Source organism: Equus asinus, chromosome 3 (genome assembly GCF_041296235.1).
Source record: "Equus asinus isolate D_3611 breed Donkey chromosome 3, EquAss-T2T_v2, whole genome shotgun sequence".
NCBI classification, from domain to species: Eukaryota; Metazoa; Chordata; class Mammalia; order Perissodactyla; family Equidae; genus Equus; species Equus asinus.
The window spans coordinates 144,362,202-144,379,607 of NC_091792.1; the positions used below are offsets into that span (position 1 = coordinate 144,362,202).

At 39.3% G+C, this 17,406-nt stretch overlaps 1 protein-coding gene across 1 annotated transcript in view; it reads left to right on the plus strand.

Annotated features, from left to right (window-relative positions):
* Positions 1-17,406, plus strand: part of ADGRA3 (adhesion G protein-coupled receptor A3) — a 127,161-nt gene that overhangs the window by 19,157 nt on the left and 90,598 nt on the right. Inside the window, exon 2 of the mRNA XM_014838837.3 lies at positions 16,758-16,829. Within this exon, the coding sequence (XP_014694323.2) occupies positions 16,758-16,829 (72 nt within the window). The remainder of the gene's footprint in view (positions 1-16,757; positions 16,830-17,406) is intronic.

The following is a 17,406-nucleotide window of genomic DNA, read 5'->3' on the forward strand; positions in this document are numbered from 1 at the left end:
GCAGAGGAACTGTCAAAACAGCGCCACAAAGAATCTCCCAGACTGTTCAGTATTTGTTTCCCAACAAAAAAGGGGTGTTGGTCTGTGCCATCCTGTCGCAAGGGACGTAATCAAGATACTGTGTAGTTTTGGATGCTGGTTTGGACAAACCATCTGTAAAGGATTTTTTTTTAAAGATAATTAGAAATTTGATTATAGCTTTGGTGTTAGATGAAAATATAGTGAAGTGGAGAGGTGGAGCTCCATAGCTGAAAAAAGCTGGTAACAAAATGCTATGTATATGTGTGAACAGAAGACACACTTGTAAGTATATGTGGATGACAACAATTGGGAATGAGATTTATTAAGCTGGTAATCTCTAGGTAGTGGTATATAATTTTATTTCCTCATTTTTGCTAGTCTGTATTTTCTAATTTGTTATAGTGTATACCCACTGCTACCGTATTAAAATTCATTAAAAAAAGCCATCTTTTCGGTGAGAATGTCGTTTACCACACTCTTTAAAATGGTAACTCCACCCCAGCTACATCTCCGTATCCCTGTTTCTTGTGTTATTTTCCCAGAAGAACTTTTCACCAGCTGCCATATTCCCCGTATTCCCCGTTTTGCATATTTTGTCTACCCCCAGCTGCCAGTATGTAACCTCCCAGAGGGCAGGGCTTTTCTTGTTCTCCATTTTCCCCAGCATCTTGAATGCTATCAGTCACACTCCATAAATCTTTCTAGTTGAATACATGAATGAATAATATCCAGTGTATATGTATATTGAATTATTTGATGAAAACTGGATCTCAGTCAAGTTTGAAAATCACTGCTGAACTTTATTAGAAGCTCCAGCTGGGCTTAGAGTCATACACCTGATGGGTTTCTGTTGCTTCAAATCTTCCCATTTCTGCTTTTCTCTTTTTTAATGAAACTAGTCTCAAGGAAATAAGAGGGAACTAAAGGGCTGGATGGGGTAACCTTTCTTTTTTAATGTGCCTTTTCATGTGAGGCTAATTCTGCATTCCTACATTCCCTCTCCAGACAGGAATGCGTTCTCCAGTGTTATTTCGAAGCTGTCACGTGGGAAATGCTTTGGAGGGAATCTATGTATTGGAGTTTCTTAGCTGTTTTACTTCCAAACTGCATTCCCAATAACAAGGATCAACAAACTACGGCCCACTGGTGGCCACATCTGGGCTGCCACCTGTTTTTCTACAGCCTGTGAGCTAAGAATGGCTTTTTACATTTGCAGTTGATTTCATGATTGGGAACCCCAATTAAGTGAAGTGTCAACAAAAAAAAATCCATTCTTCTTATTAGTTGGCCGGTATGTTAAAAAAGTATTCTGACGCTTGTTAAAGCAGTAAGGAAGACTTTATTCAAGTCTGTTGTGATAGATGTAAGACTATTGCGATATGTGGCAGGAGGTTAGGCTCAATTCCTAATACGACAAAAACAAGTGGGGATTTACAGCCAAGACGCAGGTTGTGGGGAATCAGTGGATGGACAGTTGCTAAGAGGAGACCTCAAGGGTAGGGGTGGGGGGGTTTTTGCTGAACGTGGGACAGGATGATGAGACATCACCTGGGGAATGGTGGGAGATGAATTTGATCAGACATTGAACGGGGATCAGATATCAAGGATGGGAGGATTCTCTCTAAACTTACTTAGCAGAGTTCTTGCTAAAACTGGACTCTGCAAGGACAGACGTGGAAGCCCGAGGTTGAGGTCTAGTCGAGAAGAGGGCTCAGAGGACCCTCACTGAGGTCTGGTCAAGGAGTGAGTCTTTGTCAAGCGTTACAAAGAAATTATCCTCAAGTATTATTGTACTTTGAGTTTTGTCAAAAAATTGTGGGAATGTGTTTTCTCTCTCGTTGTAAGTACCAACCTAACATCCTTAATTTTGCCTCTTAGCCAACAAAGCCTAAAATGTTTACTATTTGGCACTTTACAGAAAAAGTTTGTTGACCTCTGCTCTAGAGTTTTAGAACTTGTCTCGTGAATTTTATCAGCCTTACATTTAAACAAAATTTATGATTGAGATCTGGACCTTGTGCTCATGGCTCTCGGTACTGCCTACAGGCAGAAAGGGCTTCTCTACTTTAGCCTACACTGTTTTCCATCTTTTTTCCTGCATGTTTTCAGCAAGACCTCCAGAGTGTCTGTCTGCCTGTGTGTGTGTGTCTCTGACTGCCTGTTATACTGATCCTCCGCCCCTTCATTAATTCAGGTGCATCCTCACCACTGGTGTCCAGGTTCTCTGCAGCCAGTTCCACCTGAGCTGGGGAACCACTCACCCCGTGCCTGGACCTCTGACCTGCAGAACTGTGTGCCAATAAATGAGTGTTGATTTAAAGCACTCAGTTTGCAGTAATTTGTTGTGCAGCAATAGATAACTAATATAGACCTTTGAGAGGTTATCTCCGTTTAAAAGGATTTTCCCCTTCCATGTCTGCCCTTTGAATTTCTTCTATTTTTTTTAACAACATAGTTCAGAAACATTTCCCCTAATCATTCAAATGATTAGTAACATTTAAACTCTGTTCTTTTTCCATAAGTTATGCATCCCTCTTGTAGCATTTCTCACTAAATTCGTGTGTGATGTTAGTCCTTGAGGTCTATTTCTGTATACTTAGTTATACTTAGTCACTCCCAGCACACAGTAGGTGTTCAGATATATTCTCAGTTAATGAGTAGTAGGTCCATCATCAAGAGCTTCAGCTTAAAAATCAATACACTCAGAATCCTAGAAGAAGCTCAGAATGGCCCACTAGAAAACTCTCCATTTGATTAAAATGCCAAATAAATTTTTATTGTATTCATAAATATTAAGGTCCAGTGTTCTTTATGATGTACAGACACCTTGAAAAATGAGCTCCCTTTTCTTTGGAGCTGATGTGTTCATAAGATGAAGTGCTATTTAACAAACAGTTTTTCATTTTTAGGCATTTTTGAAAGATACCTAGTCCAGCATAAAAAGTGCTTTAGTTTTTCTTAACCAAATGCTGTTTAATTTCAGATAAATGTACTGTTTAATGCTAACAGAAAAATAGATTATTTCCTCTTAATTTATGAAACTTCAATTCTTTCAGAATAAAGAATCTGAAATAATTATAACAAAAAACGATCCTTAAAAAGGAAAGTCAAGTCTTTGATAAAAATGCCTGGAAACTTGAAAGGTTAACGAACCATTTGAGTAATTAAAAGATGACCATGTGCTCAGGTTGACACACTTGTTGTCTTAGTGTAATTGTGAAAGGCACCTTCTTTTATTCTTAGGAGTCTGATGACAGATTATATTGTCACCCTGTAATTGTATGTTAACTGTTGATATCTTTGACTTGCTGTCTCATTTGAAATAATCATTCACCTTGCAGAGATTGAAGTTGAAATTTCTGTTGTGTACAGCTTGAAGAAGACAAAGCTCAGTTGTGCATTGCTTAATGATGGGGATCCGTTCTGAGAAATGAGTTGATAGGCGATTTCATCATAGTTGAAACATCATAGAGTGTACTTACACAAACCTACATGGTATAGCCTGTTACACATCTAGGCCGTGTGGTACTGATCTTATGGGATCACTATGGCCTACGCAGTCTCTCGTCGACTGAAACGTCATTATGTGGTGCGTGACTGTGTGCTGAACTCTCCCTCAGTTCATGAACCCCACAGAAAAGATATTAAAACCAAATAATAGAAACACCCACGTTTTCATGTCTGTTTGAAAACTTAGAGGATCTTTTTGTATCGCAGAATTCAGAAATTTTACCAGAATATGCCTAGATGTATATCTTTTTTTTCCACTGGTTTGCCTGGCATATGGTTAGTCTTTACGAGTCTTTCTTCAAACTGGAGACATCTCCTTTTCTTTTTTTTTGGTTTATGTACAAATCTTTATTTCACATTACTCTCTTTTACTTTGGTAAAATATGCATATTTATCATTTTAACTATTTGTAAGTGCACAATTCAGTGGCATTAAAGACATTCACAGTGTTGCGTAAACATCATCACTGTCTCTACCCCAAACCTTTCATCATCCCCAGCATACACTGTGTTCCCATTGAAGAGTGACTCCCTGTTCCCTCCTCCCCCAGCCCCTGGAAACCTCGCATCTGCTTTCACTGGAGACATTTCCTTTTATTTCTTTAATTTTGCCCCCCTGAAGCTCCTGTTATTTGCATATACTTCAGTCTTCTTCATGATTTGCTTCCTAGTCATGACTGTCATTATTTACTGAATTTAAAAAGTCAAGTCATGTTTTTCCAAAAAATTTTAATTTTATATGCTGCTATCACATCTCCTAGGTTGTCTCCTCTCCATCTCTCCTTCCCTCTGTCTCCCTCCTTATTTATTTTTGTGTAGTACTACCTACCTTATGTTCCCTCTCATAGTTCCGTGTCATTAGAAGCAGACTTCTGGATTGTTCCCTTGTTCACTCTGGCTCTGGCTTCTCCAAAGTGGTCACGGTTTCCTTGGTCTCTCCATGGTCCGCTTCACGGTTGCGTTCAGGTCAAACCCCTTGCTGCTCTGGGGGCCTGGTGAGCTCGCGCATGCTGGGAGCGTCAGCCATGGGCTAGCAGGGCCCACCTGGGGAGTTAAGTGATGTCGGATCCCTGTGCCCTAAAATTGAGTTAATTGGGGGGTGTATATGTGTGTAGGCTTTGGCATTCTTTTTAAAGCTCCTTAAATGATTTTGATATGTAGCAGAGTTGGGAACCAGTGCTGTACACCAGGAGTGAGCAAACTGTTTCTGTAAAGGCCTGGATACTAAATATTTTAGGTATGCAGCCCATCCAGTCTCTGTTGTAACTACTCAGTTCGCCACAAGAGCTCACGAATGAGTGAATGTGGCTGTGTACCAGCAAAACTTTATGTATAATAATAGTTTGTGCGACAGAGTTTGCTGACCCCTGCTCTAAACAAATCAGCACAATAATTATCCCCATTTATGGATTCCCACACTGAAGGTCAGAGAGGGGATCTCTTGACAGTTTATAATACTGAGAAGACCCAGGCATCCTGCCCCACAGCCTCTGCTTTCAGCTACCACACTTTGAGTTCCCAGGCTGCTAACCAGTGACGCTCAGCTTTCTGCACAGTGGGTTTGACAGGCCATTGTATTGTTACCACGTAGAGTTTCTTGGTTAAATACTTTGAGGAATGCACAACTAAACAAATTCAGGTATGTTCAATTCAGAATGAGAGTGAACGCTGTGACTCTCTGAGGAGGGGACTTGATTTAGCAGATAGTGTTTTGTGAATGCCTTTGGTCAGAGAGGGCCTTGAGAGCTTATTTTTTCAAACTCGTGTTCTGCTCTGTGGCTCTCTTGTTTGGGAAATGAGTAATGCTTCCCAGCTTCAGACATGTGTGTGCCACCATCTTAATTGGTCATTGTAGACCACTTGGACTCTTATTTATAAAATATTCTCAATTTTGATTTGACTCATTTTTAAATACTTACTTTAAACAGTATCTGTGAAGTTATGGGTTTAAGTTGGTTTCGTTTATTTTCACAATACGTTAACATAGGAAAAAACAAGTAGAAAAAGATATTCCCAAACCTCAGTGCTGTGAGTGAGTGGTTTGGAGAAAGTGCTGTGTTGGAGCAGGTGTCAGTTTGTCAAAAAGCAACACAGTGAGTGGCCTGGCATTTTGCTCACCAGTAGATACTTAGGAATGGAAACCTCGAGGTCTCAACTTTACCATTTTCTAGTTGTGATGTTGTCCAGCTGCTTGGACCCTACCAAGTTGTGGTAAGGGCCTACCTTAAGTGCTATGTCACACATTCACCAAAGACCTATATTTTCTTTTAGAAATGCCCAGGATGCCTTACAGATAAGGCATTGAGTGACTGAGAGGTTGAGGAACTCGTCCAAAGTCTTGAAGCCACATCCTGGAGTTACGATTCAAATTCAGGTCTTTCGTAATCCAGAATCTACCCTCTGATATTGTATCTCATGCTCAGTAATTATTGGGGCAGGTCAGAGACTAGAAAAGTGACCTCAAACAAACAATTGGTAAGAATTACCAGGTCAGAGGACAGAACCACACCTTCCTGCCAGCAGGCCCAGCGTCTAACTCCCTTGCTTTGCATTCGGCAGTTGGAGGTTGGAGCAGGATGACTGTGGCACTTAAGAATGGGTGTGCTCAGCGACACCTGACTGTTTTACAGGGAACTGGGGCTTTAACTTCGGTTGACGTATCAGGTTTTCTGTTTTAACAGGCACCTTGTGATTAGAAGTAATCACTCTGTTAAGTGAAAAGGTGGTTGAGATATTTCTGTGGGTTTTGGCGAATTTGCAAAGGGAAATGTTAGCCTCCCTGCCTGAAGGGGGCGGGGGATGGGCTGGAAACAAGCCTGCCCCCGAATCTTTTAGCATCCAGAGAGAAGGCTGGAGAGGAAGGAGACCTCTACTTTTAGGAAAAGAACCCCTTACGACTGACCTCCTAAGTGGATGTACATTGCATCACACTTGTCTACTTTTTGCTCCTTTGCTTGCAAAATTCTGTTGAAAATGATAGAAGAACATAAAAACACAAAAATATGAACAGACCCATAACTAAATGGGGCTGAAGAATGGGAAAGGTCCAGAAGCATTGAGAATGTTGTGGAATAAATAAAACAGGTGGGATCAGGTTGATGGTGAAACTACACAGGACAGGAACTTACAACCCAATAGAGACTAGAGAGGGAATAACTAGAAAAATGAATTTTCTTAACAGGATCTTGGAAGATGCCCAAGAATCAAAACTGTAGGGAGTGGCAAAAGTGGGTAAGGAGAGAGCTTGGCCAGGAATTAATGACCCTGAAACAGCTGTTCTGGTTCCGCTTTCAGTGAGTTTGGCTCAGAGGGCTTGGTGCTACAGGGTTTGCCTCTGGGAGAAAGCTGGTTAGCTTAGTTTTAAACAAACTGGGAGACTTGCCAAGGCAGAATACCAGTGGGTGACTGTAGCCAGAAAGTGAAGTTGTCGGGGACACCAGGTTTGTTTTGTGTCCCCACTTTCCAAGGATGTGAGTCTTCTGAACCTTGAAATAAAGGCACATTTGTTCCCATCTCCCTTTCTTATCTGTTCACCATTATTTTTATGTGTGAGGATCCTCTGCAGTAAGGACTCCTCATCAGTCCACACCCCCATTTGTAAATATGAACAAGCAACCAAAGATCATCAGACATTTGGCAGGAAATCACAGAATGATTGAGGAAAAGTTAATACAGGAAATTTGATTCCTAGTCTCAGAGGCAAGAGAACAGCAAACCCATAAAGCCACAACGTCCATGGGAAAGGAACTGTTGGAGAAAAGGAGTTCTGAGAAGTTTGCAGTGAGATTGAAATGTTAGAACGGGGGGTTGGGGCAGTAGGTGGGCTCAGGTGCACAATGGGAGCCACTGGGGACTTAGAAAACTAGTGGGCTGGAAAATTGAGCAGAGGATTTCTTCCAAATTTCAAAGCAAAAGGTTTAAGATGAGAATTATGAAGCAGAATTAAGGGATGTGGAGCATAGGTCTAAGAGAGGTGGTATCCAGAGGAGAAGAAAAAAGCAGCCTGTGTTTCTTTGGTTCTAAGATGCCATCAGCAGTCAGATGTCTGTTTCCAAACAGCGTTTCAGTGCGGGAGCTGAGAGACAGCGGGTTTCTGTAAAAGTGTCTATTTCTTTTCACACACCATGAAATACCACTTCTTCAGCACTTCGTTCAAATACCACTCCAGCCTCTCGTTTAGACTTCTTCTGAATCACTTGACCATTCTTGTTATGCATGGTGTCATTTGAACACAAAGCTTTTTACGCTTTATTTGAAAATAATTTCAAACTTGCATGAATGTTAAGAGAATAATGGGTAGAACCCTCCTAGGTTTTTTACCCAGACTTACCAGATTTTGCTATTGATAGCGTTTTCCCCCTTTATCAGTTTTTTCTTCCTATGTCTCTATGATAAATATATTTTAAATCATTTGACAGTATGATGCATATGCCATAACCCACTGAGCTTTTTTTTATAAAAGTGATCTTGAGTTTTTCTTTTGCGTCTTTAGTTTTGATAATATAATTTAGATATCTATGAAGAATATTACGGTTTTGTTTGTACCTTTTACTTGGTTAATTTTACAAGTTTTTTATTTTTCTTCCAAATATAATTTAATCATGTATTACGGGAGTTTAACTGCTTCCTTTACAAATGAACTGGCAGCTTGAGATGTGAGCCGCTTGAGTGATGGTTCTCCATGACATGTGAATGGATCCTACCAGCCTCTCCTGAAGGTTAACTTCTGAGAGATTTAACATTTCTACTGCCTTTAATTACGCTGACTGCCATATGATATGCAATCTTCTATTACGCAACTTTTTATTTCAGTGCCGTATCATAGTGAAACCTTCATGTATAAACATTAAGCCATAATTAAGGATCCAGACTTAAAATTCAACCACGGTTTGTGTATGTGCCAACAATGACAACCACTGTTAACTTCATGACCTATTCCTTTTCCTAGCAGCTGGAAATTTCTTTTTTTTTCTTTTTTTTAAATTTTAAAGATTTTCTTTTTTTCCTTTTTCTCCCCAAAGGCCCCCGGTACATAGTTGTATATTCTTCATTGTGGGTCCTTCTAGTTGTGGCATGTGGGACGCTGCCTTAGCGTGGTTTGATGAGCAGTGCAATGTCCACGCCCAGGATTCGAACCAACGAAACACTGGGCCACCTGCAGCGGAGCACGAACTTAACCACTCGGCCACGGGGCCAGCCCTGGAAATTTCTTTTGATAGCAGTTTTAAGGTGGTCCTAATTTTAAAAGAGTTAAAATGTGGGGGAAAAGTATCTTAGGACACTTTCATTGCAATATTAAAAGAAGAAATCTAGAAGTTTTGGTAGAATTTTTGATTCCCCCCCCCGCCCCCCCAAAAAAATTTCCGTAAGCCTCAGAGAGAAGAAGGAATGAGAGCGGGACTGAGATTTGTGCTTCTCATCTGTGTTGCTGGATGCCTGTACATTATAGATGCTGTGTCCTTAATTCCTGAGTAAGGGATCTTTGAACACAGAACCTTAAACCCAGCCACATTTTTATTTCATTCATTTATTGAACTGATATTGTGGGCCTCTTGTCAGCTGGCTCCTCTGGGAAGCACTGGCCAGGGTGGGGTTAGAAGTGCAGGATGTTCATGGGGGGAAATAACTATGAAAAATAAAGGGAGACAAAGCAGTTGTGGGCATGGGAAGCCTGCAGACGGGGGTGCAGGTCTAGGATCTGTGAAAGGAGAGGGGCAAGGAAGGACGATTGGGTGGGACAGGCCTCAGACACAGTGCAGCAACGAGAAAGTCTCGACCAGGCCAACAGGAAGCTCTGGTGCAGAGATTGACCACTGGGGAGCCTGTCCTGGCCAGGAATGGAGGGCCCTCTTAGCGCTGCTGTCCTTAGCCCTTGGCTGGCATTGCCTGCACAGTCGGTGGGCTCTGCTTGGAAACTGAGGGGGATCCTCTAGGCAGCTGCTGTTGGAGGCTGTCAGCTGACAGCTCTCCTGTGCAAGTTCTCTCGTGAAGGGAGATCCCAGTAGCACGCCTCCCTAGCTGCCTGAGTCACTGATGTGTCATACATTGGTTGAGTCTTAACTCAGCCACTTGGTCTGAGTGTGAACCTGGGCAAGTTACCTTGACTTGCAAAATTTTGTTACTGTTTTGGAGAAAATAATGGTACTGATATCATAGGGTTCTCGTGAGGAATGACTGAGTATGTCCTCATAGAGAAGAGTGGCAGGCACAATGGAATCCCTCAGATGGTCACCATTATGTTCTTTTTTGTGGGGACGTGATGATGGTCAAGTTGGAAAAGATCTGTATACTTTACAGGTTTTCCCTTGTCGTGGGAGACATGGTAAATACCCAAATACCTGAACAGAGTAATTTCAGATGATCAGTGCTGTTAAAACAAGATGATGTGACAGAAGGAGGGCAAAACATCTTTGACACATAAGAACTAAAGTATACCATCCACCATCCAGCACTTTTTCTGCAGGAATGAATGAATGCATCTACTTAAGAGGAGGACACATTGGTGAACAAACTAATAAATTCTTAGAACAAAATGAAGGTAATTGCTGATGTCACGTGGAATTAAATATGATTTTAATATAAAGATTATTCAGATTGATGGGGGGTTTTGAAATCCAGTAGATATTTATTCTTTCGTGCTAGGAAGAATTAATTTAGAAATCAGCACTTGATTTTCATTTGCCTGAAAACAGAGGGTAAACTAGGACAGAATATGCTAAAACAGGAGTTGACAGACTTTTTCTGTGAAGGCCAGATAGTAAATATTTTAGGCGTTCCTGGTTAGCCAGTCTGTTAACAATACTTAATTCTGCCATCACAGCATGAAGCTGCCATAGACAACATGTGAGCAAATGGGCATGGTTGTGTTCCGATAAAACTTTAAGAACATTGAAACTTGAATTTCATGTAATTTTCATCTATCGTGGAATGGTATTCTTTTGATTTTCTTTCGACCATTTAAAAATATAAAAACCACTCTTAGTGTCAGTGAGCTGTATAAACAGGTGGCGGACTGGATTTGGCTGCCCATGGACCAGAACTTTGAACAACATGGGAGTACACCAGTTTTCATTAGTGGGGTAAATGAAGCGAAGCACTAAAAATTTACTTTTGAGAAGTTTGCATTCCTGTTTTTAGCTTATCACAGGTGGCCCTCGAAGTTTAGGCCATGGGCCCATTGAGGTTAGTAACTCAAAAGTGTACACTCGCGGGGCTGGCCCCGTGGCCGAGTGGTTAAGTTCGCGCGCTCCGCTGCAGGCGGCCCAGTGTTTCGTTGGTTCGAATCCTGGGCGTGGACATGGCACTGCTCATCAAACCACGCTGAGGCAGCGTCCCACATACCACAACTAGAAGAATCCACAACGAAGAATATACAACTATGTACCGGGGGGCTTTGGGGAGAAAAAGGAAATAATAAAATCTTTTAAAAAAAAAAAAAAAAAAGTGTAGACTCGCTATATTGTCTGTTTTTCTTGTGCTTGATAAAGATGTGGCAATAACAGGCATTCTACATGATAAATCTAATACAGGAGCAAGTTGTATCATCGCAATTTGTATTACTTGAGCAAATCGGAAATGTGAAGGGATGGAAACTTTTAATATTTAAATGCATGCCGACAGTCCTCAGTATATCTTTGATCTTTCTACGTGAATACCCAAGGAGCTTCCTCTCCCCCCATTCTGCAACCCCCCATCTACATGATATCCCATTTAGTGGATAACTTTAATCTCATATTACTAGACTCAACCTAAATATCTTGTCATTAGCTTTTACAGACAGTAGTGCAATGAATAATTTTGTTATATAAATATACAATTACAGTCATGTGCTGCATAATGACGTTTCAGTCAGTGATGGATAGCATATTCAATGGTGGTCTCATAAGATATATACCATATAGCCTAGGTGTGCAATAGGCTATGCCCTGTAGGTTTGTGTAAGTACGCTCTGTGATGTTTGCACAATGATAAAATTGCCTGACGGCGCATCTCTTAGAACGTATCCCTGTCACAAAGTGGTGCGTGACTGTATATAATATTTAACATGTAATATAGTTTTCAAAACTGCAAGAAAGTCTTGAGGATAAATTTCCAGATGGAGCATTAATGGATAAAATATTATATATGCATTTGTCCTTTGCCCTCTTTGGTGGTTGTACTGATTTATAGCAAATATGAGTGGCTATTTCCCTCTGAATATAAAATGTTATTATATTTTTTCCCACTCTCATAAGTGATTTATGATATCTTGTTTTAGTTTTAATTTACATTTCTCTTTTTTTTTTTTAAAAACTTTTTTTTTTTTTAAAGATTTTTTTTTATCTTTTCCTTTTTCTCCCAAAGCCCCCCGGTACATAGTTGTGTATTCTTCGTTGTGGGTTCTTCTAGTTGTGGCATGTGGGACGCTGCCTTAGCGTGGTTTGATGAGCAGTGCAATGTCCACGCCCAGGATTCGAACCAAGGAAACACTGGGCCGCCTGCAGCGGAGCACGCGAACTTAACCACTCGGCCACGGGGCCAGCCCCTTACATTTCTCTCTTGATTGAGTTTGTATACCCCCTCATATGATTATGATCCATTAATGTTTACTTTTTGAACTAACTGTTCATGTCCTTTGCTGGGTTTTCTGTTGGGAATTTTTTTTTTAAGAGCTCTTTATATATTTGGGAAATTAGTCCATTGTTTCTGATAGAAGTTGTAAATATTTGTTTTTTGTCTTTTATCGTTGCTTATGGGTTTAAAAATATCAAAAAGGTTTTTAAAATATAGTACATTTTAAAACGTAGTCCTATTTGCTCCTTTCCTTATGTCTGGAAAAATCTTTAGTTATTATGGCTTCTCATTAGGCCTGCCTTCCATTTTCTCTTTTATCTCTTTCTGAGTCTGCCTTCATTTCACATGACCTTCTCTGAGTCTTCCCCCCACTTCTAAGGACATTTGTCATGGGATGTAGGGCCTACCCTAATCCACGATGATCTCATCTTGAAATCCTTAGTTACATCCCAAGTACCCCTTTTCTAATTACGGTCACATTCCCAGATTCTGGATGGACGCATCTTTTGGAGGACCACCATTCAACCCACTACAATAACCCTATTGGATTGATTATCTGTTTTTTCCCTCCAATGGTTGACTTCAAGAATTATAGTCCTAACATTTGATCTGAATATTTGATGCACTTGAAATATATTTTCAATTCCTCTCAAAAGGAGGATTGCTCTCTGTCTTGTGCCATTCAGGGTGTGGGTGCTGTTAATAGCATTCTGTTCTGAGACTTGCAATAGCAAGCAATTGAGAACTTGTAATACTTAATTTTTATTTCTTTCTGCTCCATAAACTTTTGATTTTTTAAAGAAACATGTTTACATTAAGTCTTACTCCTTTTTTCATGTTTTGGCATAAATAACATACTGACTTGGTGCTGTGCTAAATGATACCAAAGGACATCAGACTCTTCTTATGGTGTTTAAATTCGAGAGACATGAGCCCAGAATAGCGTTCCTGAGCATTGTCTGTAGATCATGTGGTGGTAACATCATTAGTGTAGAACAGAAATGAATATATACACGCTTTATAACTTTGGTCAAGTTTTATATTTTTCATTTAGTTACCGCCTAGAAAGTTGAAATTTCAAAGATGTCAGCAAAAATATTGATTATGAATGGGTTTTAGGTTGATAATGATACATGATATTATGCATTTGCTAGTTCCACAGTCCCTCGTCTCAAAATTGAGTATAAAAGCTGTCTGCGGCGTGGATTTATTCTTACTGATCCTGTTTTCTCACACAAAATCCTTAAGCACACCAAGTAATGTGTAGACTGAATATATTAACATGAGGTTGTAAACTATATTTTTAAGGTTACAGTTATAACTTTTTAAGTGTGATGAAATGTCTTTTTACTCTCCTCCATAAAATTTATCATTTATTGTACCAAAGCCTTTATGACTGAGCAAATGACAATCCTTTTGCGGAAGCAATACTGATTCACAGAGAGTATAATTCTGTCACCACCCTGGCAGTTTTTCACAAGCTACTTCCGTGTTTGGGTTTCATTCTTCATGCAGAGACGGGACACTCATGTCACTGAGCTTGGTAGATTGTGTAGTTTTCCTTATTTTTGGTTTATTGGTTATAAATTCTTGGTCGTCATAAAGTTTGTCAGCTTTGTCATTAAAATGAATAATTATAGAAAATTAAAAGAAACTAGAAAAGATCTTGGTGATCATTCTGGTCTGAGTTTTTCCATCTTAAAAATGATGAAATTGAAGTCTGCCTAGAAAAATGCAGTGACTATCAAAAACGAAATCATTGATTTATTGGTGGGGTTTCAGTTAAAATCCTGCACTCTGGATGTCAATATCCTTGTTCTTTGTACGACTTTTAGTGCTTCTTAAGTTGCAAACAGTCATTACATGACATGTTTGAATATCAGTAAATAAGTTTGTCTTTAATCTCAAAGTATGAATAAAATATTCCTTACTTCAATTTTTATTTCTAAGATGCAATTATATTCAAAATTAACTCAATTTCAAGTTACACTTAATTAAGATTCTTACATTTATCATCAGGAGAAAAAATATTTTAAAAATAAGAGTCATATTCTAGATATTTCAAAAGATACTACAAGATTATAAAGAATAAAGGAGAAGCTAGCAGAAACCTCATCACTGAGAGTGATCATTCTGATGGATTTCTTCCAAGTCTTTTTTTTTTTTGGTCTCTACATAGATTCTTCTCAATCAGTGGTCTCAGTTTTGTTTGCTTTTTAACTAATGGTAAGCTTTTTTTGATCAAGTTCCCTTTGAAAGAATCTTTTTTTTTTTCGTGAGGAAGATTCGCAACATCAGTGCCAGTCTTCCTCTACTTAGCATGTGGGATGCTGCCACAGCATGGCTGATGAGTAGAGTTGGTCCACACCCAGATCTGAACTGGCAAACCCTGGGCTGCTGAAACTTTAACCACTTGGCCACAGGGCCAGCCCCCTTGAATGAATCATTTTTTAATGGATGCATAAGAATTTTGTTGTTTGGATGGACCATAATTTATTTAACTCATCCTCTTACATAAACTGACCTCTTTGGTAGTTTCTTATTTTTGTCTATTATAAATCATGCTGAAGTAAAGTTGTTGAATATATCTCTTGTCAGATTTGGTGACTTGTTCGCTCAGGATTGATGTCTGGTTAGGGTAGCAAGGTTGGTGGCTTTGGGTGTGCACTGCCAGGCTGCATGAGAAGCTTGTTCCAGCGACCTTTGTGGCTGTGTGTGAGTGAAAGTTTGCTTTGCCATGCTGCCTGCTTGCCTTCTAAAAACCTTTGCAATTTTGTTTAGAGAAAATGGTATTGTATTTTAACTGGAATGTTTTTGATCACCATGTTTTCTTGGTCCCAATGGTTGAAACCGTATCCTTGCTTTAGTAACAGCTTTGGGGAGAGACAAAATACTACCCAGTAATATACTTTGACTGCAAGATATGTCTTGACTTCAGAAACATGAAAATGAGGGAAGATGTGTATCTTAGAACCAAGGATCAGAACCTGAAATTTAATGAATACTCATTGAGTGTGTCATATATTTTCTAATTTCCTTCTAGTGTTTATGAGGTAGATAGTATTCTTCCCATTTTATGAATGAGATATGTCTCTCCGTTACAGAGAGGTGGAGTGACTTGCCCAAGATCACTGTAACTTTAAGTGATAGAGCTGGGCTTCAAACCTGGGTTTGCTTGACTTGAGAAGTTCCTGATCATCCCACGAAAAAGACTCTGAAATATTGATCTGCCTGAGCAGGGATTTTTTAAAATTCCACTTATATCAACAGAAAATCAAATGTCAGATGCCTGTTTTTGCTTAATACACATAACAAAGTGTTTTTTAGAATAATGAAAGTAGACAAAATAAAAATGAATACCTGAAATCTTATGACCCGGAAGTGTTCTCTGTTAACATTTGTATCTACACAGAATTGCTGTGTTGGTCTGTCTCAGAGAGCGAATTGGGGCACCACTCAACCGTGTCCTCTGTGAAGGCTGCCCCTGAACGTGTGCAACACCATGCTTGGAGAATTTTTTGCCCCAAATGCCAGTAGTGTCTCTTGATCGACATTGGCGTATGTTAAATAATGTGGGACTTGGAATGGAGATTGCGTAGGTTCTTAATCTGGTTCTGCCATTTGCTTGTGTGGTCTTGGGCCGTTAACTCTTCGCCTTGGTTTTCTCATTTTTCCTTACTTGGTATCCCCACTCCCCCAAATCACATAATTTTAGCATTTTCACCTTCTTTATGTAGTCTAGCTGCAAAAGGCGCATAGTCACAAAGCCTGGAGAGGAGGCAGGCTCATGTCCACAGTCTTTTAGGCAAGTCCTGCCGTGGAGGTGGCTCGGCTATAACTTACTTCAAGCAATTTTTGTTTTCAGTTCATTTTTTTTAAGAACATTGTCCTGATACATGAGGTATACAACTGTGATATGGCGACCTGTGTCTGTCTGTGTGTGAGTGTGTGCGAAAAGCATGTATTTTCACACCTGCAGACATGTCGATTTGTATACAGTCATGCGTTGCTTAATGACGGGGATGCAGTCTGAGAAATGCATAGTTAGGTGATTTCGTTGTTGTGCGAACATCATAGAGCATACTTACACAATCCTAGATGGTGGAGCCTACTATGCATCTAGGCTGCATGGTACTAATCTTATGGCACCATCATTGAATCCGCGGTCTGTCATTGACTGAAATGTCATTATGCAGCATGTGACTGTATGGTTAAATGACAAATAATGTGCAGCATTATTGAAATGATTTCTAGAGAGTACTTTATTTGTAAGGTCAGTACTTTATACAGCACATGTTATGCATTTTTCTATGAAGTTTCCAATTTTTAAATCAGTATTCAACTTATATAACTTGGTTAATTATGTAAATGTACATACCATTGTTTATTCTCATTTTGAACTTAGTGCTATTTGGTGTTGACTTCTCTCCTGTTTTATTTTAAATTTTTTGGTTAAGTGTGACGGGACTGATTTAAGAGGTGACAAGATGTGCGAGTGAAATTTTTTGGGTATTTTCTCAAAGGGTAAGAAGCTCCCTTTTTTGTCAGGCATCTGAAAAATTCTTTGAGTAAAAAATGACTTCTTAGCATTCCTTATAGGTTTAAATATAATGAGCTAAATTACTTTGATGATGATTTATTAGGCAACTTATGCTTTTTTCCTGTCATTTTTAGGATTCTGAGTAACAATAAAATATCTGAGCTGAAGAATGGCTCCTTTTCCGGGTTAAGTCTCCTTGAAAGATTGTGAGTATTCTTTCATTATTATCTCCTATGGTTATTTTATTTAATGCATTTTCTTTGTAAATCTGTTACTAAACTCTCAACTTTTCAAAATAAAAATGTTTTCCCAGAATTTTATTATGAAAAACTTCAAGAATTGAATTTTAAAAAAGTTAGTTAAAACACAGATCAGCAAACTTTCTGTAAAGGCCAGATAGTTAATAATTTAGGCTCTGTGGACCATATGGTCTGTGTCACAGTGACTCAATTCCGCCATTGTGGTGAGAAAGCAGCAATAGACAAAAAATAAATGAGTCAATGTGGATGTGACTTTATTTACTAAGTAACAGGCCATGGATCGTAGTTTGCTAACTAGTGTCTTTCAAGGCATACATGCTGTTTTGATATTGTTGTAAAATGTATATGCCTTATAAGATAGTCAAGTAAAATTTAAAAAAAAAACAAAACATGTCCAAGAGAAACTTTTGGACAAACTTTGGTATTTTATTTAGATGCCTTTGAATGTGATAATTTTGTTTTGCTTAGCAATTAGGTCTGGTTTTGCTTATAATCAGATATGTTACGAGTAGCACTTATTTTC